The sequence below is a fragment of the Cyprinus carpio genome, chromosome A25, assembly GCF_018340385.1.
Source record: "Cyprinus carpio isolate SPL01 chromosome A25, ASM1834038v1, whole genome shotgun sequence".
NCBI classification, from domain to species: Eukaryota; Metazoa; Chordata; class Actinopteri; order Cypriniformes; family Cyprinidae; genus Cyprinus; species Cyprinus carpio.
Genome location: NC_056596.1, coordinates 13,874,437 through 13,897,119, shown reverse-complemented (window position 1 = coordinate 13,897,119; position 22,683 = coordinate 13,874,437). Strand labels below are relative to the sequence as shown.

Genomic DNA, 22,683 nt, shown 5'->3' with positions numbered 1-22,683 from the left:
ATCAAAAAAGGTTTGTAAACAAGAGACTCCACATGCATTTGTGGCCCTGTCTCATGATTATTTGCACTGTAAACTATTCAATAATAAAACCATAAGGCGGTCTGCATACTTTCATACTGTGTGAAACAGATCCAAACTGAATTAGCATCAGACTGTGATGGGACTTCATTAATTTCTTCCCATGACAAATGTGTGTGAGATGTTTTCTTCAAAGCAGAGGTTTAAAAAGCCACAAAAAGGTCTGCTGCCTTTAAACGTGCCATAAATCAAAAAATACTTTTTTTTATTAAATTTGCTTTATTTACCTACAATTCACTCTGGTATAATACTGCATTACATTTTCATAATTTCATCTCATATGTGATTGGAGGCGACATTTTGGAGAAAGTGTATAAAGCGTTTAACGGAACTTGTGGTAATACACTGAAAATAGTGAAATAAACAATTAGTAAAATTAAAATATAACAATAAATAATATAATTGTATAAGAATAATATAATAATGTAAAAATAATAACATATAAATTAATAGAAAGTAATATAGTAGTAGTAAAATAAAAATAGTAAAATAAAAAATTAAAATAAAATGATTAATAACTTAAATTACAATAGCACATGACTTTTGCATGGCATAAAACTCACCATGCCGTCCACAACCTCTCCAGCTCCATCGATGGGGGCGCATTCAGATGCGTGACCATAGCAAAAACAGTTTCCTCTGACCACCATGTCGTAGATTGAGTAGTAGTACTTCTCCTTGATCTCTATACGTGAGTCCAGAAGATTGTCCCCGAGAGTGTGCAGCTTAGTGAACTTCACCCTCAGATTAGTGATCTTTAACATGTCTATAAATGATTGAAAGCAAGAAGTTAGCAATACAACAATTTGGTTGGATTATTAGGCCACTTAATGACAAGTATGCTTGTCAAAATGTTGTGTCCTTACTTTGGATTCTGGGGCTGTAAGGATCATCAATCCTGAAGGCTGGATCCAAAACCCTAAAGATGACCTTTAAAACCAAAAGCAACAAGAGTCAATGGAAAGTCCAGTATTTAAGCAAGCATTCACCAGAAGTGCGCTGCATTTCTAGAGCTCACCTCGCCTTCTGTTGAGGGTTCAATGTCAGAGTAGCGAGAATCACAGATAACATCATCCACTTTGGTCATGGGTCCTTGAGAGACGAAGGGGAAGGAGGTCTCGCAGTCATAGGCGAAGTAACGATACACTTGCCAAGTCTTCCCGAAGTCTGCAGAACGTTCGATCACCATAGCAGCAGGTCTGAACGTCTAGATAGGGAGCATAAGAGCACACTGTCAACATGGGATCAATACTTCCAATATGGATGATAATCCTGCATCATCAGGGGGATTGATCCTTACATAATATCTATAATCGTTTTTGGTTACACTTTATATTAAGGTGACATTACAGTGTAATTACACAAATAAGTTGTCATTAATATTAAAGGGTTACTCCACCCCAAAATGAAAATTTTGTCATTATTCACTTACCCTCATGTCGTTCCAAACCCGTAAAAGCTTTGTTCGTCTTCGGGACACAATTTAAGATATTTTGGATGAAAACAGTAATTGCATGTAATGTATGTAACTATGCCACCTTAATATAAAGTGTTACCTATTTTTTAATTACTAGTAGAATGAAACTTAAAGTGTTTTAAAGCGCACCTTAAAAATACCACTAAATCATGATGAAATGTGACATTCAGGATATAATAGGTATTTAGGAATGCATCAATATCAAAATTCTGGCCTATAAAATAATCTTATAATTATTTTAATTCTATAGCCAATGAAAGATAAATGGATGACATTAAAATACTATTTGGTGTAATTATAAATAAAACACTAAAGAGTAATATAAATCTATTTAAATGCTGCAAGTGTATTTAGGCATCTCAACATTACAATTTAGTTTAAAAGCTGATATTTATATTGAAATTTGCTTACAATATCTTATGCAGAAAAACATACCGACTGATATGATAGCATTATATTATGTGTTTGTTTAGCAAGTTACTGTTTTGGTTAATATTATGATTTTATTTTAAAATTTTCTGTTTTCACAAATTTAAGTTATAGTTTTAGTAATTTTAATGTGTGTTCTTGTCATTTTTTGTCTTTATAGTTTTCATTAATTTTATTTAGTTTTAGGGTTTTTTTAATTAGAGAGTTTACTACTTACTACTATTTACTATTTCAGGTTAATTATATATTTAATTTTATTAAAGTTAACATTCATTCAGTTCAACTAACAAAATAGTTTTTATTGTTTTTATTTTATTAATAGTATTTAGCCCTGATCTGGTTACTAGTTTCATGACATCACAGTTTGTTTATTAGTTGTTTTTATCAAGATACAATTTTAATTGGCTAAATATTGTACTGTTAGAAATTATGAACATTTCTATTTAATTGAAGTACTGGTACCAATATTGGCAATACTGGCCTGGAAAATACTTGGTATTGGATCAGAAATAAAGTTATATTATTTTATATTACAACAAAAAAAACTATGATAAACGTTTTGTACTTCTGTACAGTTTCCCCACAATCCTTGCAATAAACATCATATGAGCACTACTGTTCTCTTGACGCCAGTCGATTCATGTGATATCTGATTTCTTTAAACTGTATTGCTTTTTTTTATTTATTTAATTTTTAACATAACATAACCTAACATAACATAACATAACATAACATAACATAACATAACATAACATAACATAACATAAAACAGTACAATGAAAATGCATTAACTAATTCCATTAATTTACTATAACACAAAAAAAAAAAAAAAAAAAACGCCCTGGTGGATGTTAGAAAAAAAAATACTGTATTGCTGAAGTGAGGTCATGCTGAAATGTAATCTTCAGCTGAAGCATTCCAGTCGGTTTATCCCAGACCTCCCACGGCTCCCACACTGAGCAACACTTCCCCTCCTGCCAGAAAAATCCACATCAACCCCCACCTTCCCTTCCCACAATCTCACCTAACGACCGCAAATCATGGCGACACCTTCCCCCCAAAACACACCTCACCAGCTGACTGTCCCCTCAGCACTTACTTTAAAGGTCATGATGAGGTGGGTGAAGTGGAACTCAGCCTCCAGGTTCAACTGGATTGTGACGTTCTCCAGGCCTGAGAGAAAGAAAAAGACATTAGCCAAGACAAAGAGTTGTATTTCTCCACATTTATTAATGCAATTCCATTTTTTTAACTGCCAAACTGTTCTTTATTGTGTTCCTTAGGTTCTTTGTTGGCATTTGTGATTTCATGAATAACCTTTAACATCAACAGAACCTTCCCATTCCACTTAAGGTTCTTTATAGTAGAAAAAGGTTCTTTAGATTTTTTTAAAATGTTCTTCACACACACACAAAAAAATTATTATTTTAAGAATTTTTCACAGAAAAGTTCTTTGGGAAACTCTATGGAAACCCGTTTTGGAATCTTATTAATTATTATTCTCAAAAAAGTGTTTTACTAAATACAAGTTTTTAAGCAAATCCTTTGAATGAAGTGAAATTCTCTATTTTTTCTCTATTTAATAATTGCTGACTAGGAGAAACAATTGATATATTAAAAAGATCTTACGTATGTTTTTTTGGTAATACTTTACAATAAGGTTCCATTTGTTAAAATTAGTTACCTGCATTAGATAACACACTAACAATGAAAAATACTGCTAAAGTGTTTATTAATCATATTTAATTTCAACATTTATTATCACATTACTAAAATCAAAAGTTGACTCAGTTAACATTATTTAATGGACCTCGGCTGACATTAACTAACAAGGAACACTTGAATTTTTATTAACTTATGTTTTCAATAAATAAGAAATACTGTAACAAAAGTATTACTCATTCTAGTTGCATTAACTGATGTTAACTGATGGGACATTATTGTAAAGTGTAACTGATGTTTTTTATTATGGTGATGAAACTGTAAAGGAAGGGTTAAGCAACATCGTTTCAGTACAAATTGCAGTATTTTAACTGGAACATCTGCAGCTTGTACATTAAGAAGCAATGCACAATTGCCCAAATAGCACTGCAGACCTCTAACGCTCTATAGTTACACTAAACATCTGCTTTTTTAATGGGAACGTGCTTTGGAGGTCTATAAACATCAACAAAAAGAATAAACAGAGTAATTGTTTTTTACAGTTTTTTACGATTATAATAAATTATTCATTTATAAATATCTTTAGATTTTCAGAGTCGCACCACATGACATTTTACAACCTGAACTAACCTTGTCATAAAAGGATTAAGTTATTTGATATTTTAATAGACGTACTGACTTCTGTTGTAGTCCTGATATTTCCTGTTTTATGTTTTTCCTGCATGCTGGTTGAGTCACATGACTTTGATTTTGATAAATATTAATAAGCAGTGAAAATTAGGAAAATTATAAAATTTTAATTTTATTGTTTTAGATTATTTTTTAAATTAATTTGTATAATTTATTATTAGATTATGATAATAAACTTGACAAAATAGATTTTTTCAAATTGGTTTGAAACAGTGGGAGATAAAAGGCACAATCTTCAAATGGCGGGTAGAAAACTCGTTCCCGAAGGAAAAAAAAGATGTCGTTCCACACTTTGAAGACTGGTCATCACCTTGGTCATCACTGGTCAGCATTTACACAACTGCTTTGAAGTAGTTAGTCCCTCCATTGGCTTGATAAAAGGGGAACTAACAGACACACTAATGAGAGAGAGTTCCCTCTAATAAGACCATGTTTCACAGCTTTCCTACAGTCCCATGAGAACTACATGAATAGTGCGATCTTTCACATCTGAGACTGAGAAAACACCTCAAGTAGTACTCAATAGTATTGAAAAGAAAGAAAGATGAGCAGTTGTTGTTTGGAGTCACAACACAACTCACCATTTTCTGATTGCCACCAAGTCTTGAGGCGGTTCGGGGCAAATGTAGTCACAACATTTTCAATTCTGTGACTGGTTATGTGGTGCATGCTCTCATCGTAGGTCTCCCTGGAATCACACACAAAGCACTTCTTCTCTTCCTGTGATGGAGGGGGTGGAAAAAACAGATGTGAATGGCATCCTTGTGACACAAGAACTTCTACAAATGAAATGAATGACTGTAAGGGTCTCTGAGACACTGAAGCAAGTCAACACACTTGGTCTATTTTTTATTCTTTGAGGGTAATTAGCTTGAAAATTGGGACATATATGGTGCTGTAATGTAAAAAGCGCACAAAAATTAGTTCCTGCCCACCTCATAACCGCCATTTGACCTCACGAGGGAGGGAGATAGATAACATCACCACAACCATTTTAATGACTGTCTGCATACCATGAGCCCCAACTCGATATGGGGCACTTCAATAGTTTGTCTTTGATGACACCACCTACTTTTAAATGAGATGAAGATAAAATGATCAAAGGAACTGATACAATGATGTAAAGGCAATTCTTGGTCTCGAGACAAAACTTGGAAGCATTTATCTCTCTATTATGGTGTTGCATGAGTGATTATCATACAGCCATAGCATCAACGAACCCCTATAAACCTAACGGTTGTATTTTTGAAGATTCAGAAGACCCACATGACCATGTCAAATGGTCCTACGTAAAACATTTTAAGGCATTTTGTCTAGAAGGAAGTAGTCTAGACATTCAAGGGTCGCAGGAAACAAATCCATGTTCCAAAAAAAAAAAAAAAAGCAGCAAAAAAGCTATTTCTAAAGATGTTTGAGATAAAAGCCCCAAGGGGTGCTGGGAGAAATCCCAAACACATAAATTCTCAATTGCTGATTAAAATACAATTATCAGGCCAAGTATAGTGCCCACAGGGGTGCAGTTTTCATTTCAGATGAACATATATCAATTGTTGTCATGACGTTACCATAAAATGAATGCTTATTTTAACAACTTTATGCAAACTGAAAAATAAAGTCCTTATAATTTCCACCACTATGGAATGATGTTAGCTCATTGTAATTTTAATTCAAAGTCAATAAATCAATGTTTTTGAGACTTCTGAAACTTTTGAAATGGTAAAACCTCTGTATTTATTCAACAGTGAAGGATAACGGTTTTGATTTGCAGCACATAGTTTACCTGCAAATGACTGACGATACAAAAGGGCTCAGGTTTCTGGAGTCCGCATGTGGAGGTGGCCAAGAGTTGTTGCGCTCTTCCAATGAGAAGATCTCCTGTGGCAGGATAACAGCTTCCCTCTCTGCAAACATCTCCCAGCTCAGGCACATCTGCCAGAGCCCATGCCCCTAAAGCTTTGTGGAAGAAAAACTTTTATATGCATGTGTAGAAGTTAAACTTAATGCCATATAGACTTTGTTTGCTTATATTTTGAAGGTCCTTTAAGTTTCAGTTTTAGGAAAACTAAAAAGATGCTGCTAAATTGACATACATAATTATTTATATATTAAATGTGCCATTAACCAGCTTGCTATAAGATGCAGTTGGCGTCATGGAAGTTGATTGAAATAAAATTTACATTAACTAAGTAGGCTATATCAATTAAACCTTAAGTGTAAAAAAGTTGTGAAAGACTACAGCAAATATAAATATAATAGCCTATATAAAGTGAACAGGCAAAGGTGTAAAATACATATAATTTGTAAAATGAAAAATTATAATACTTTCTCTAGAAAGTTTAAGTGATCAACTTCAAAAGTCTATAAATTGCAAAAAGATATGCTTTGTGGCAGTTGAAATCTCTATATAAAGAGCTCAGCAAAACTAAAATGAAACTTACTTAAAAGGGCTGCAAGCTGTAGGAGCATGTTTCTGGATTCTTTCTGCAGTATTCCAGATTTTCGTCGAAAGATGCAGCGCGGAAATTTTCTGCGCATGCGCACAACGCTTCGACTCGGGCGGCGCGCTCCCGTCCCTCCCCCATCCATGACGGTGTCTTGAGGTAAACAACGGTCAGTCAAAAACGGATAAAAGTAATTCAAAGAGCACTTAAGTCTAAGTTTAATTTTAACTCGAGTCGACTGTACATCTCAAATGAATACCACTGATAGCAGATATTTGCACAGAGTGATGAAAACGCGCCATTTGATGGGATCTGAAACGGTAACGTTACCTCAGACTCAGCAAAGATTACCCTCTTCAAAGAGAGAGGGATTATTCGGGTTTGTGACTTAAAAAATGAGTGAAAAGACTGAAATCTGTCGTTTCGAATTAGTAATACAGCCATATTAGCCCCAAGATTAATTGTATGAATTATGTCTTTTGTTTTTAGTTATTAATACAGCCATATTAGCCCCAAGATTAATTGTGGTTTCATGTTAGTTTTAAAATGATAATTAATTATACCATGCAAATGCTACCTATTCATTCACCATAGTATTAACAATGTACTCCAAGGTACTAATAACAGTAGGTACAACAGTGGTACATTTTCTAGAAAACCATATACGTGTAGTTGTTAATGTTAAGAAAAAGACAAAATCTTGTGGTTGCAACAGACAATGTTTTTATTAAAAGATAAAATTGACGTTTTTTATGTAGTAAACTAATGTTAGTTTCTCAAGGCACAATTACAAAGTCCCAACAATTACGTTAACAGCTATTCTTATGTGAACTGACCTGTGATCAGTGAAATGGCCTTAAATAAGGGAGGATTCCTCAGTAATTATCCAGTTTAAAGGTGAGTCAAAGAGCAGGAGGTTCATGTGGATTTGGTGGTTGTATTGGCTGAGATAAATTAGTGTAATAATGACCAAGCAGAGAAACAGAACTCAGTTTAGACGTTAGGAATTAAACCAGAGGTTTGTGGTCTGATATTTAGATATTAAGTTATTTAGATATTAAATTAAGCACACAGTGTAAAAAGTTATTCTTGATTCCATTTTAAGGTCATTCATCCTAAATCCCGTCACCTTTAACCGGCTCACATAATGTTTTTATTATAGTTATTATTAGTTAACTAACTGCACTTTTTTATTTTCATAAAAAAAAAAATTATCTGTTTCATGACTTTTTTCCTTTATCTTGACCCAGTGAAGATTAAATTAACTCGACAACATGTGTGTGTTAACAACAAGTAGTTAAGAAGGGGAAGATCAATTCAGGTAGACCAACGAAATAGCATCAGTGGGGTTTTACCTTTAGTTTTGCAATGCAGTAGCAAACGGAGAGGCTGTTACCACCGCAGGACAAAAGCACAGACCCTGCACCTCCTGCGAGAGACAAACGAACACATTCCACAAACAGCAGGCATCTAAACCTGACTGTCTTATCTTAATGCACATTCTGGAAGAATTCTGGAAGTAATAATGAAGTAGGTTTTTAATCAAGAGGTTTTAATTTATCCATGGACCAAATACAACTAAAATCATTTTGGAGGAAACTTGCCTAAATGGCTCAGGCATCAGCCAATTTGGAATGACCTAAACAGAATCAAATTAAACAGTATTTGATATTGAATCACTGATTAACTCACAAGTCTTTTTGAATGATTCATTTGAAAACCTGGCTCAAGAATCATTGAGAACAACTTAACAAAAAGATGTTTTGTTGTCATTGGTTTGCAGCACACATTATTTTTTTTTTATCTCATCTTATTCAATTCATCAAGCTAATAACTAGAGTAAAATGTGATTTGGTTTTGCTGTGGGACTCTAAACTCAAACGGTGCAGGAAACAATGCTGCATGGTTTTAAATTTTACTCTTGCGACCTCTTGTGGAAAGTCAGGATAATGCCTTACCTGAGTTTTTCGAACATAAAATTGACTCATAATTTGCTATATATATATATAAAAAAAAAAAAACTATAAATGAAATAATTAAGGACAAACTGTTTTTTTTTTTAAACTTGAAAGAACCAGAATACGGTCATTACGTATTTCTGGGGCTTGACGAGGACCAGTTCATAGCACTAGATTGTAAACAAAAGTCAGCAAGCCCATAAACGATCAGGATAAAAGGACTGCATTTACCCTATAGTCCGAGGCAGTTTTGTCCTGTGTTGCCTTCGGCATCCTCCCATCACAAACACTAAAACTGCTTCCTCTAATTTTGAGGACGAGAAGCCCTTGCTGGCTTAAGTGGAGCACAGATTGTATTTATCCACTTTGTCAACGATAAAGTTCCTCAAGTCATCTGCCTCCTTCTGGAGTGCCTCCAAATCTTTCATCCTTTCCTCTTTTCTTTCAGCTGCAACCAGAATCCTTTCCTCCAAGTCTGAAACAACAAGAATAAAAAAGAATTCGCTTTTTTGCTAACAAGAAATTAACACCTATAGAAATCACTGCTTCTTATGATACAGTACCTTCAATTTCCTTCATTTTATTTTCCAGATTTTTAGTCAGTGTTTCTGCCTCAATTGTGATGTTCTTCAGACATTCATTAGCCTCTTCATTAACATTCTGGTTTGTGATATTCAGTTTTAGTTTTTAAAACTGCTCTTTCAGTTCTTCAAGATCCTACCAATGCAGAAAAGCAATTTACTTAGAGCAGGTTAAACATGCTAACTAAAGGATTAAACATTGTGGTTTTTGACTTTCAGTTTAGTTTTATACATTAGACATGTTTGCACATCCAACATACTGCTTATTTAAATAAAACAATTGTTCTTGTGCTTGTGAGACTTACCTTTTCGATGTCTTTGGCGCTGTCAAGCACAGCATTGGCAGCATCTTTGGCCTCCTTCCCCTGAGCTCTGTTCATCTCCGTCTTATCCTTCAAGGCCTTGATTTCATCCAGTAACTTTCTGGCACGAGTCAAATCCAAATTATCCTCAATATTTTTTAGTTTAGGTTCAGTCTATTTGAAAGTGATGATAAAATATAGTTATAAAATAAATGTACTGAAAGGTAAACAACAAATCAAAAAGTAAAGAAATCCGTATTCATTTTAAAAGAATAGTTCACACAAAATATTAAATGGTGTAGGACGACATGTCTGAAAGTTACACCTTAGGTCTGAGCAGTATGCATATGGCGTATGCTCTTCTGTGTCAGCCGCGCTGCTCTGATGCGCTGTTTTCTTTCAAACCAAAGCGTAAATACATGTAAAAAAAAACGTATTCTTGTGTCGCGGCTGACACAGAAGAACGTACGCTGATTTGGAGAGACACAGAGGAGAAGAATTGTTGAATAAAATAATTATTTTTGTTTTCTTTGTGTACAAAAAGTATTCTCGTTGCTTCATAACGTTACGGTTGAATCACTGATGGCAAATGGACTATTCTGACGATGCTTTTCATACTTTTCTGGATCTTGACACTGTTATTTATTTTGGAATTATTTGTTACAGTCTCAAGCAGGTTTTCATCCAAAATATCTTAAATTGTGTTCCGAAGACGAACGAAGCTTTTACGGGTTTGGAACGACATGGGGGTTAGTGAATAATGACAAAATTTTCATTTTGGGGTGGAGTATCCCTTTAACTTTGCCCTTGATAATATCATTGTTTTCTTCAGCTTTGTCCACGTCACTCAAAATCTTGTCATTGAGCTTTGCTGTATCATCCAGTGCTATCTCCCTCACATTGATAGCCTCAGTGCTGTTCCTGGTTATACAACAATCAAACAGGATTAGTGACGCTAGTGCCTATGGGTTTAGCTTTATAAAGCACAATGAAATGGTATAAACTACAGCTTTGACACATAGACTTCATTACTGCAGCCTCACAAGATTTCTTTGGCCTTCTCCTTCATGTTTTCAGATATTTTGGCCTGCTTTTTTTTTCAAGTGCTCTAGATCATCGTTGAAGTCTGTGTTGTTTGCCAGGATCTTCTTGGTGTCCTCTATCATGTCCTTGATCTCATCAGGGGATTTGGGCAACTGAATGGACAAAACAGCATTGGCCAGTTTCTCAATGTCCTCTGGCTTCACCAGCTCATCTGTTAAGGTACAAAACTCGATTAAATTACATTTTACAGTGTATATTTTATTTTACTCTAAGTGTAAATACAAGTAGTAGTTTCCTCCTAAATTAAAAAATTCATTCTTCAGATTCATCTCTAATATCACAATTAGCGAACATTAAGCAAAATGAAGACAGGTTAGAAAATTGGTTATTTGTATTAATGTAGGATGCTATTATTAATTGAAATTAATTTCTGCAATTAGAATTCAAAGTGTTTGAGTGTAGGGTGTTTTTTTTATGGCAGTGATTTTTCTTGTTTTTGGAAGGGAGTAAATCAACATGTTTTCAAACAGCTGTCAGATTTTTGTTTTCGCTACGATTTTCATTAAACAACACCAAATACAAGAGACAAGGTTCTGGATTTAGCAAAATAGTCTGTTTATGAGCGCCACCAAGCTGTAGATTTATGTAACAGCAGGGGCTTTGGGCATGTGAACGAAACCTCAAATCTTAACGGTTAGCCAGCTTTTTTCACAGTGTGATGTTTTTCACAGGAAAAGATGTTTTGTGAAACACAAGGTTAGCACAAGTGTGAACTTAAATTTCAATCTGTTCCTCAATTCACATGCTTGAGAACTACTTTTACGGTACATTTGTCATTGACACTAGTCACTGTCTTCTTTTGTTGTATGAAAAAGAGAAGCTTGGACCTTTGATTATGTGCTTCACAAAATGAAAACACTACTATTGATTTGCCTGAGAGTGACCTGAGGTGAGTAGACGAAATAACTATCCAGTTTCTTTCCTGACTGGATATGATCAAAGACCAGGCAAACTTTAGCAGAAGTTAGCAACAGATACATGCAATACCTCTCAGGTAGTTCTTGAGCTTCTCTATCAGGTTCTTGGTGTCAGTCTTTTCCTTCTCATATTTGTTCTTAGTCTGATTCATTTTATTCATCAGGTCCTCAGCTTTGATTCATTAGTTAGGTCCTCAGTGTTGGGATTCGAGAGACGATTCCAAAGGTTGGAATTTCCATCAAGGGGAGTCGAATTATTCAGAGTGTTTTTCAGTTCAACAAAGCTTTCAATGGTCAAATGGAAGGCTACATCCGCAAAAGCTTGACATTTAAATTCACGAAAAAAAGAAAAGAAAAAAAACAGAAAGAACGAATTGAATTTTAAAGCCTTCCGTTTCAGAAGCACAATTCACTTGCCATAATTACAAAGATAAAAATTATATATATATAAAACGATTCAGAGGTTAAGTTGAACTGGTTTGTGTGGAGCGGTTCATGACAGAATAGATCATGACGTCAGTGAGGGTCTTGATCTTATTACCATCTAAAATACTATTTTTAAAAACATTTCTATCAGCCAATGATAATTATAAAAGAACACTTCACGAGCATAGATCAGTGGCCGAGAGCGCATCTGATTGACAGATAAACACTGAGCTCTATCAGTTATTAATGTTCTGGTTATTTATTTTAAGTGTACAGTTTGTTAATATTGTGCAAAGTATACAAAGTAAACTTCAATCAGCTCAACTGTGCACATTTCTTTGACACTTATTTAATATATGCGATAAAACACATGTCCATGCTGAGCTGGGCTATGACTAATTTCACGAGCAAAGCTGAAAAAACACAAACTTTTCATATCATCATTTTTTTTACAAATTTTTTTCAGCTTCTGGATACATTACGACCTATCCTGCAGTCATCATGATGAGATTAGGTTCCTTTAATCTAAAAAAAAGAAAAAAACGAAGAATTGAAAAAGAATCGAAAACAACAGTGAGGAATCGATTCTTGGAATCAAACAGCCCTAGTAATTAGTCATTTTTGTGGTGCTCTTGAGCTGTAAAAAGAAAACAGAACGAAGCTTAAATTTTACTTGTAAAAGATAAAATGATAAAAAAAGTTGTTGTGGCTTCTTTTTCAAAGAAAACAACTTAAAGTTCCTCTGGAGTCCCCAATATAGACACTTTGAACCACAAATTAGTATTTACTATAAAGTAGGAAGATACTGGTATGTTTTTGACATGCCTTAGCATCAGCTTCCTTGAGTTTACTGCGCAGATCTGTAATGTTCTTCTCGGTCATCTCTGCCAATTTGGAGGCATTGAGGTTGATGGGTAAACTCCCCGAACAGGCTGCCCCCCCGCATATCCCACACATTTTGCCTTCTCACATTCTGCATCTCCTGGAGCCCCACAGACCTACAGCAGAAAAACTGGCACTGCAATACACATATATTTCTTCAAATTGCAAAAACCCAGTTTTACTCTTCATTCACCTTCTCGTTGAGGTTGGCAACACTCAGAGCTTTCACTTTTCTCTCTAGCTTATCCATTTCTCCGACCCAACACTTTGCAAGTTCCAATGTAACATTGTCTCTTGTCTTCCTGGAGGTTTCTTGGACCTTTTTAGCTGCTTCCACTTTCTTCTCACTGTCAGTGAATTTGTCAAAGTCATTCAAAATATCTAGAAATGACATAGTTGCATAAGTAGCTCATAATGCCTTTAAAAGCCAAGTGAAGTGTTATAATGGTATTGTTCATAAATGACATGATTCTGCTACAACAACTTTTCACTTACAAACCATTAATAGCAGTCACATCTGTGACTGGTCTTCTCCCTGAGATTCTTTAACAGTCTGTTGAACTCAAGACGGATATTGTAAATATCAACATAACATTAATGTAATCAAATTAAATATAAAACCAAAGCTATTTGCCACTGCCAGGGCATTAACATTTTCAAAGAAAATATTTTATAGTTTGTTATAGAAAAACAAGTTATGCTCAGAGTCCGGAGCCTTGATCGTAACATTATAACAGGCAACAGGTGCGGGCGGGTAGTGTGCGGGATGCAGGACAGTAAGGGTGTATCACACTAGGCAATATTAACCATGCGCATGCAACCCAGGGCGCAGTCACGACAGAAAAGGCCCGTCACCACTGACTTACACAAGTACTCGCCCGTGTAAGGGTCACAAGCTGGATAGATGGTGCCCTCAATGTTACAGTCACAAGCTGAAAGAAAGATGAGATAATTTTGTTTTAGTCAGCAGACATTGACTTGGAAAAGAACAAAACTCTGTGTATATTAGCATTGTATATCTGGGTTTCCAAAATGATTAGGCCCACACTCGTCACATTTTCTGCCTCCATACTCTGTCTGGCAGAATCACTGGCATGTGTTCTGGAAGGATATGAAGTAAAGGTGTGAAGGCCAAAAATCCGTTACAGCCATCCAAATAATGAGACACTTCTAAAGTGAATTTACTGTATGAGTGATTATATAAACAGAAGATATTAACCTTGTCAAAGATGTAGTTGAGAGCATGTTCTGGGTCACAGTTGCAGGGCTGGCACCCAGGTTCCCCATCCAGGTCCCAGTATCCATCCTCACACTCATTACAAAGGGTTCCCTTGACACCTCAGCGACATGGGCACTGGCCAGTTTTCTGGTCACAGAAACATGGGCTTCCAGCTTGCCACTTTGTATCATCTGTGCCCCTCCGGTCACAAGAACACTTAAGTATCCAATAAAAACAAGACATATGTTTTTTATGAGGGCATTGCTTATGAAGGCATATAAAGACTGAAGAATGAATATCTGTTGCCAAAACAATGTGTAATTGTTGCATTTTGTCCCCTATGGAAATACACTTTTTATCCTATTTATTTTGCAAATGCATGTTATAGATGTGATTGTGAACGATTCAGCCATGTAGGTATTTATTTATTTATTTGTTTTTTGACCCTGTAATGTTTCATCACAATGTCAAACTGGATTTTACAATAAAAATGAAGCCCCTTTCACACTGCGACTCTGGAAAATACACAGGTAATGTGTCCCGGCATTTGTTCCCGGGTCACTAGATTTTGCCCCTTTCACACTGCCAGTGATTACCCGAAGTATGTGTGTGCATTCACACACAACACGTAAAGGTCCCGTGAAGACACGTGATATCAGGGTGTGACGTGTAATGTACGAGTTGAAAACGCCAGGCACATTAACTTTCACTTAAGCTGCCGAACGATCTCAGCTTAAGCATGGAAAGTGAGGAACTAACTGATCTCTGCTTCGTTACAGTTTGCACATATTTTTTTTGTCGCGAACGTTGATCTGCCTTCAAAACACCTGGTAAAAGAGTCGAGCGATAACATGCGTCATCACTACGACACACCCTTTACGGCATTAGGTCTGGCTTTTGTTCACACAGTGCTCGTTCCGGGACTGAACTGATAATCCAATTTTTTTGATAATTAGTTATGATAATCACTCAGACGTACATCACAATATGGAAGAAAATATCTGTTACTACTTCTCAGTTTGATTATGACTTTAATGTTAAAATGAATCATGTGCTTATTCTGGGCCACATTAACAGATATTATATTAGTTATCTATGTCTGGATTCACATCAGAGGAATGTTTTCATACTTTCTATAACTATTGGCTGACCTACCCACTTTTTGGTGTGTTCATACCGCAGGATCTGGGAACAATTTTAGTTACAGGAACACCTTTTGTGGGGACTGAATTGGGGGCTCTTACCTCAGAGTAGGGTATAACCAAGCACAACGGGAACTACCAATGATGTAAGTGTATGCTGATTGACTTAAGCCATATGAAACACCAGCACCCGTCATTTCTAAAAAGCCATTTAAACACACAGTTTATGTACTTCCTCCACAAACTACCTCCACAACAAGGAAAAGAGTAATAGATGGATTCCATCCTCCAGTTGTTGATATTGTTGAATGCTGTGATATATGACAATGGTGTCAGCCAGCATACATCACATCAGAGTTCCTAATGGCAGTGCGAATACAATTAGGAAAATGGGCCTGGAGGAAAATTTAGTTCTAATGGGACCACCCTGGTGGTTAATTCCTATAACTACCCGGTGTGAAAGCCCCTAAAATGTATATCTTTTGCATTTTCGTTGTTTGTTATTGTTATTTGGGCCCCATCTTGGGCCACAACCATTTTAGAGCAATGTATCCTTTTAAACCTGTACCTTTGCAGTCTTGAACGAGCGCATTGCCATAGTATCCACGTTTGCAGCTCTAACAGTGTGGCCGTTCTGTGTTGTGTAAGTGTTGTGTGTTGTGTAGAGAACATTTATCACATTGGCAACCAGTTATTCCTTCTCGACATGAGCACTGACCAGTTGTCTGGTCACACAGCTCAGCGGTAGAACCAGATGGATCACAGTCACATGCTAGAATGGTCAATGACAAATAAGAATGACCAAGATAAATAATCTAGTCTACAACACGTGCCATGTTCTAAAAATATTCTATTTGTGTTCACATTTCATGACTTTGAAAATGTTTTCTTTTTTAATAATGTATTATATCATGTCATCTCTGAATATGAGAATATGGCTTAAGTGAGCAGCCATTGGGTCCAAGCCCATACGTCAGAGTAAAGGAATCATAGCAGCGACCAATAACGTTGGGTTTGCATTGACACTGTCCACCGAATGTCCACCGAATTTACTGCAAGATGAGGCATACGCTCCAACATGATGACAGTTGCAAGCTGTTGATTTACCCAGATACACATAGTATACACATGGTAACAATGCATTGTAGAATTAAATGCGTGTGTATATCTGTGATGTAAATTTAGACGATACTGTTGCAAGCTGTTGATTTAATAATTTAAACATAGTATGCTTATCACATACTTCAGGAAGGGTTTGCTGTCCTGCCTGTGCGCCCAACTCAATACAGTGGTATTGCTGAAACTGAGCTAGATATGACTGCGAGCAGTTTGGGAGGGAGTCCACTTTGGAAATGAGGCCCATCTATGGTGAAAGTGAATAGGATAATTAAACATAGTAAATATACTAAACAAAAGGCAGCTAATGTTCAATTTCATCATTTTAAATGTTCTTGCAGAACAAGATCTGATTGGCTGAAATCTTACAGAGTCAATCAGGATGTATGAGCTGGTCTGAGGATCAGCATTGGGCTTCTTTCTAAAAGTGACGTCCACATGGTATTTATTACCATCACTGAGGCACACTGGAAGATCCAGAGTGGTTGTCCTGTATGTGAATAGTAGTTAGATGAAATAGAAATAGATAATTTTACTTGACATGAATATGTCATTTTCATTTTGTGTGAACTATTCCTTTACTAAATTAGCACTCAGTGGAAACCTGTTAAACATATGCAAAATATACCTTACAAAAATCTCACCTTCCAGAGCCTGGAAGAGTAAACATTTTGTCGGACGGGTCATTCGGACAGTGTCTGTCCCCTGATCCAGAAGATATAATGTTCACAATAGCTGTCCAATCATCAGTGGACTGCAAAGATAACATTTTGAGTACATAAATGTGAAATCAACCAAAACATTTTAAACAAAAATTGATATTCAAATATTTAATGAAAAGACTGGCTGACCTCTGGTTCATAGCGGACAACAACATAGTAGTCAAGAGTAGTTGGTATATTGCTGACATAAAATCTAAGTCCAGCCTCATCAAGTCAGAGAATCACACTCAATTCTGTAACATTATAACTTGGACAGGTTGTTTATCTGACAGTTCAGACTTTACCTGGCCTTGTCTTCAAGTTCGGTGTTTCTCACGCTTTACCAACACAACCCTGCCATTCCTGATCTTGAAGTGCTCACAGATGGGTAGTAGTACATGGGGGTTAAATGAGGTCAGAGACGGCTTCACCATTGGGGTTCAGTTTCTTTATAAAGTGTTGGTAAGGGTTTTGGGGCAAAAGGGCAGAGAGAGAGCTTGGTTGGTCGTACAGTTTTCTGTTCTGGGAGATAGACCAATGGAGGGGCTTGTATAAAAGGAGAAATTGCCATCTGTGAAAGCACAAGTGGAAATGACCCTCAGTCATGAGGGTCTCTTCATTCTTATGAATGATTAAGAATACAATTTAGTACAAAAATCACATCCAGCCAATCCCAGTCCCTCACCAGAGGGGTTGCATGTTCACCCTCATAGATATAGAAATCAAGAGGACCCAGGACATATCCAAGGGCTGGATCACTACATTTAGGGCCTACCATATTAGGCCTACATTTACATTGGCCATCCACTGAGGAACATCTGTGTGAATATGTACATACAGACTTGTAAACAATTAATCAGTGGTTTGCTGCAGAAAGGAAACTGTAGTATCATACTCCGTTCTCAATGCTCCTCCAATGTCACAGTCACAGGGTAAGCAACCATAGACTGTGTTTCCCAGACCCCAGTAACCTGGATGAAAAATTGGACAACAAAGTGAAATATTGACATTTCCAAGTTTTTATCCTGTGGTCTTATGGAGAGGGTCTGTGTACACTTTTTTTATAGTTTGTTTTTCAATTTGAAAAAAGTGCTTGCTTTTACAGTTTGCTGCAATTGGTGCAGTCGAACACTGTGTAACACGACTACCAGCCTTAAGTCTTAAGAGTTATTTATTTACAGTAAAATTTAAATTCACCATCCTCTGTACACTCAGCCAATTTGCATTACAGTTTTTGCAATGACCATTCCTTGCCCAAAACTGAGCGTATTGCCTAAAATAAAAGTTATGACAGCTGCGTATTTACACTTGACTGAACAATGAACTGTGCTTGTCATCCGCTCTGAAAAAAGTGAAAGTGACGTGACATACAGGAAAAGTATGGTGACCCATACTCGGAATTCGTGCTCTGCTTTTAACCCATCTAAAGTGCACACACACAGCAGTGAACACACACACCCGGAGCAGTGGGCAGCCATTTATGCTGCGGCGCCCGGGGAGCAGTTGGGGGTTCGGTGCCTTGCTCAAGTGCACCTCAGTCGTGGTATTGAGGGTGGAGAGAGCGCTGTACATTCACTCCCCCCACCTACAATTCCTGCCGGCCCGAGACTCGAACTCACAACCCTTGGATTGCAAGTCTGACTCTCTAACCATTAGGCCACGACTTCCCCAACTTCTCTGCGCTGTCTTGTAAGTAGCACAGCTTCTCCACACAGATTTAACTCTGAACAGCTAAATAAAACAGGCTGGGTGCAGATTAAAATTTCTCAAATAAATATTTCAGACAGGACCACTTTGGCAAGTTACTTGAGTTTATTGAACACAATTTATCTTTGGCGGTATGGTTCCTTATGGGGGTTCTTGCTCCAAAATTAATTGACATACAAGAGCTTAAACATTAACCCCCCGGAACCATCAGCTTGGAAATACATGACAATTAAGATACTTAATAATGTCTTTGAAAGAAAACAGTGGTAATCGTGTAGATGTGGCAGTGGGACGTCTATCCTGTAGCTTGGTTATGAGGATGAATGTCTCTCAGCAGTGAGGTCCATGCCAACCAGGACTTGAAAGCCTTAGTGATCTGAAACAAAGAAGACGACAACCAAAAGGTGCACAGTAATATGCTCATGCTATAATGGGGAGGGAGGGAGGGTTGCGAGCAGTTTGAGCATACTTACCGAGCAGTAGTGCCACGTATATATGTCCCGTGTCTTATATGAGAATGGTAGTGATTGGAGCGATTTGACAGCTGATCGTGTTATGATGGTTACGTGGCTTTGCTTCAGTTGCCTGACTGAGCTGTGCTCGATTTTTGTGATTATTAAATGCACAGTATAGGAGCTGAATTTTGGAGCTTAAGATTCGGTACTGCTATAGCAACAGAGGACTATTATTTTGTTGAACAGAACTGAGGAACAACAGATGATGTCATGTTTAGATTTGGTTGACCAATTGGCGGAAAGGGGCATCTCATGACCGGCTACATGTGGAAAACGAATCTTGAAGAATGTTTTCCATTTTTTACATGTGAACCCCCCCCCAAAAAAAAAAGCCGAAATCTATTTTTTTTTTCAGGGTTTTTGAACAAACAAACAAAAATGAAGGCACCGTTTTCTTGTTTCTTGTATTTTTTCTTGTTACTTGTATTTAATTTCAAATTAAAAAAAACAAACTATCAAAAAAAAAAAAAACTACCAAAACATACACGAACCGGAGAGGTTAAGCTCACCAGACACTGGTCACACTGTGGGCCAAAAGCAAATGGTTTGCAGATGCATGTTCCTGTTGACTGATCACAAGGGTTGCCGGTGCGTATAGTTCCCATGAAATTACACCTACACACTGGACATGTATAAATGAATGAAGAAGGTTCTGATAAAAAGTTTTAAGTCAATGCATACCTTTTGCATGTAGGTCAACGCAAAGAATTTTGCTAAGTCCCATTCTGTGGGCGAAAGAACACTTACACTGACAGCCGCTAGGGTCATCCCGGCTGAACCAGTAGAACCCAAACTTGCAGCGGTCACAGCACTCTTCTTCAACATTTTGTTTACACACACACACTGAGCCATCAGGATCACAATCACAAGCTGGATGTGGAATAGAGCAAAATGGGAAACATCAAAGTAGCATTTCTACCTGGATGGAAAGATTATTTTAGAAGAAAACAATGAAAAACATACAGTAGAATAATTCCTTATACGTCTAGAGGATTTTATTGTTCATTAGATCACTCATGTATACAGGCGTTGCGGTCGTCCACAGAGCGTTGAGGGTCCTGGTAGTATTACGGCCCACACAGCACACACTGGTCCAGCACGGTTATTCCTGCAGTCATCACACACCACCACTAACCCCACCAGGGGCCAGATAGTGTGCTAAGTCAAAGTGACACTTCTCCGAATGACCATGACAGTTACATCGTGAAACGTTAAAGGAAAAGTTACATATGGCTTTTCATTGCTACTCCCGGTGATTTAAATGAGTGCCTCCAGCCATTTGAATCACCTTTTGTGGTTTAAACTATCAATAATCTGGCTAAGTGATGCTTACTTCTGCAAACATCTGAATCTGTTTTTCCACCTGGCCTCCAGGGGGCATCATGGTAGAAGTATTGACAACGCTCACAGTTGTACCCTGCAGTGCTGTGTTGGCAAACACATCTCCCATGCACCTTGAGCAAAGACAGAGAGAAGTGAATATCAAAAGACCATACAGAACAATTATTATAAAGCATGGATCAAACAACAAGATGTTTTATTTAATCGCAGGTGCTTTCATTTTCTGGACAAACTAAAATAGTTCCAAATGTTTGTTGGAACTATGGTTTTGTGAAATACCAATGTTGGTAGCGACTGAAATTGCAACCATAGTTGGTTAACAGTGTTTTTGGGAAATTAACCCCAGATCTGTTTTTGATCTGGATCAACTGATTCATTGAAAATCTCTGACTGAAAACAATGATTCCTTCACAGATTAAAAACGAATACTTCTCTCATGAACTCGCCAAGGAGAGTAAGGGTGGATGGCAAGATTTTAATTGAATAAGGATTTATATGTCAGTCTGTTCTATACACAAAACCAGTGAATGGTTTCAGAAGACTTGGAATATAGTGCACAGAGTCTTATAGACTACTTTTATTGGGTTTACTTTGGAGCTTGACAGCTGCAGTCTTCATTTACTTTTATAATATTAAAAAGACCCACTAGGATGTTCTTCAAAAAAATCACCTTTTGTGTTCCACGGAAGAAAGCAACTTCTATGGGTTTGCAACAACATGGGAAAATGAACAAATAAAGACAGAATTTCCTGAGTGAATTATTCTTTTAAAAACTTCATACAATGAGGGAGTCGCAGAAGCTCCTGCAGTAATGTATTATTCTATGTAATTAGTGTTTCCTGGCAAAAATTCACAAGGATTTTCTAAAGTAAAGCAGAATATAGTAGGGACAATGAGGGGGGATATGCAGGGGTACGTCTTTGTTGCCGGCATGTATGAACAAGAGCTGTCCATCACATCAATAATCTCATTTTAACACCTGAGAAATCAACCTAAATGCGTTCAGTGTTTTTTGTTTTTGCTTTTTTTTTTTTATTTATGTTATGTTTTATGGTAATTATGGTTGTGTTTTGATGTTAAGGAAAGTAGTGTTAATGTGTAAAATAAGTGCTGAACGACACACCCACATACCAGCTTTATCACCTGTATAGACAGTGACTGGGGTATGAGGCGCGAGGAAAGGGGAATATGGAAACAGCCATAAATTAGTTTTGTGACAGATAAGAGGTAATGACCTATACGACAGCTCAGGAAGGCACATCAGAACTTGTCTTTAGTATATATTACCCAAATGGTCAATCCACACTGAGAAAGGAGAAAAAAGCATGCCGTCTCTTTTTAATCTCAGTGTGGGTGCTGAAAAGAGACCACTTTGGGATGGAATTGAAATCGTAGTTTGGATTGGGAAGATGTTATGTTATTCAAGGACTTGAACCCTCAAGGAATTTACAACCTTGAATTTGATATTTTTTCAAATATTTTTCCGAGTTTCAAAGTGATGTGAAGTAGCAAAATCCAGAGTCTTTCCCCACAAACCCAACATGCAATGTTCCGGGAGCAACTCTTTGAATCTACTTTCATTTCTGGTTTAATACTCTGAAGACATACATATTTGAAACCACATCACTTACATTTGGACCTCTTGAAGTGTTGCACTTATGACAGCTGACCTCTAGGTATCCCAGGATGCAATAGTTTTGTGGTCTGTAGAGCCCACAGGTTGAAGAAGCCATGAGCTCACCGAGGTTAGGATAACATGAATTCCCCACACATTTGTCCTGGAGGCGGACTGGAGTTGCTATCACTACAAATCACAAAAGTTTAGTTATATCAGGTTTCACATTAGCTAAACTTCAAGAATTAAAGTTAGCTTCATATTGATGACTCATCCTATACTAAAAAATCATCCTCCAATCAAATGCTCTCTAGACTAAGAATGCCCCTCCCCCTCAATTAACCTGCTAATGACAAGCAACAGAAGCAGGAAATCATGAA

General features: G+C 36.9%; 1 protein-coding gene and 1 pseudogene across 1 annotated transcript in view; both read right to left on the bottom strand.

Moving 5' to 3' along the window:
• The window catches only part of LOC109055665 (laminin subunit beta-1-like), a 31,802-nt gene extending 24,951 nt beyond the window's left edge, over positions 1 to 6,851 (bottom strand). Inside the window, 7 exon segments of the mRNA XM_042715643.1 lie at positions 642 to 844; positions 945 to 1,008; positions 1,097 to 1,285; positions 3,084 to 3,157; positions 4,918 to 5,056; positions 6,117 to 6,289; positions 6,775 to 6,851. Coding sequence (XP_042571577.1) covers positions 642 to 844; positions 945 to 1,008; positions 1,097 to 1,285; positions 3,084 to 3,157; positions 4,918 to 5,056; positions 6,117 to 6,289; positions 6,775 to 6,802 — 870 coding nt within the window. The 5' untranslated portion in view covers positions 6,803 to 6,851.
• A 5,818-nt stretch (positions 6,852 to 12,669) lies between these two features.
• On the bottom strand, positions 12,670 to 13,423 carry LOC109082740 (annotated as a pseudogene).
• Between the last annotated feature and the right edge of the window lie 9,260 nt (positions 13,424 to 22,683).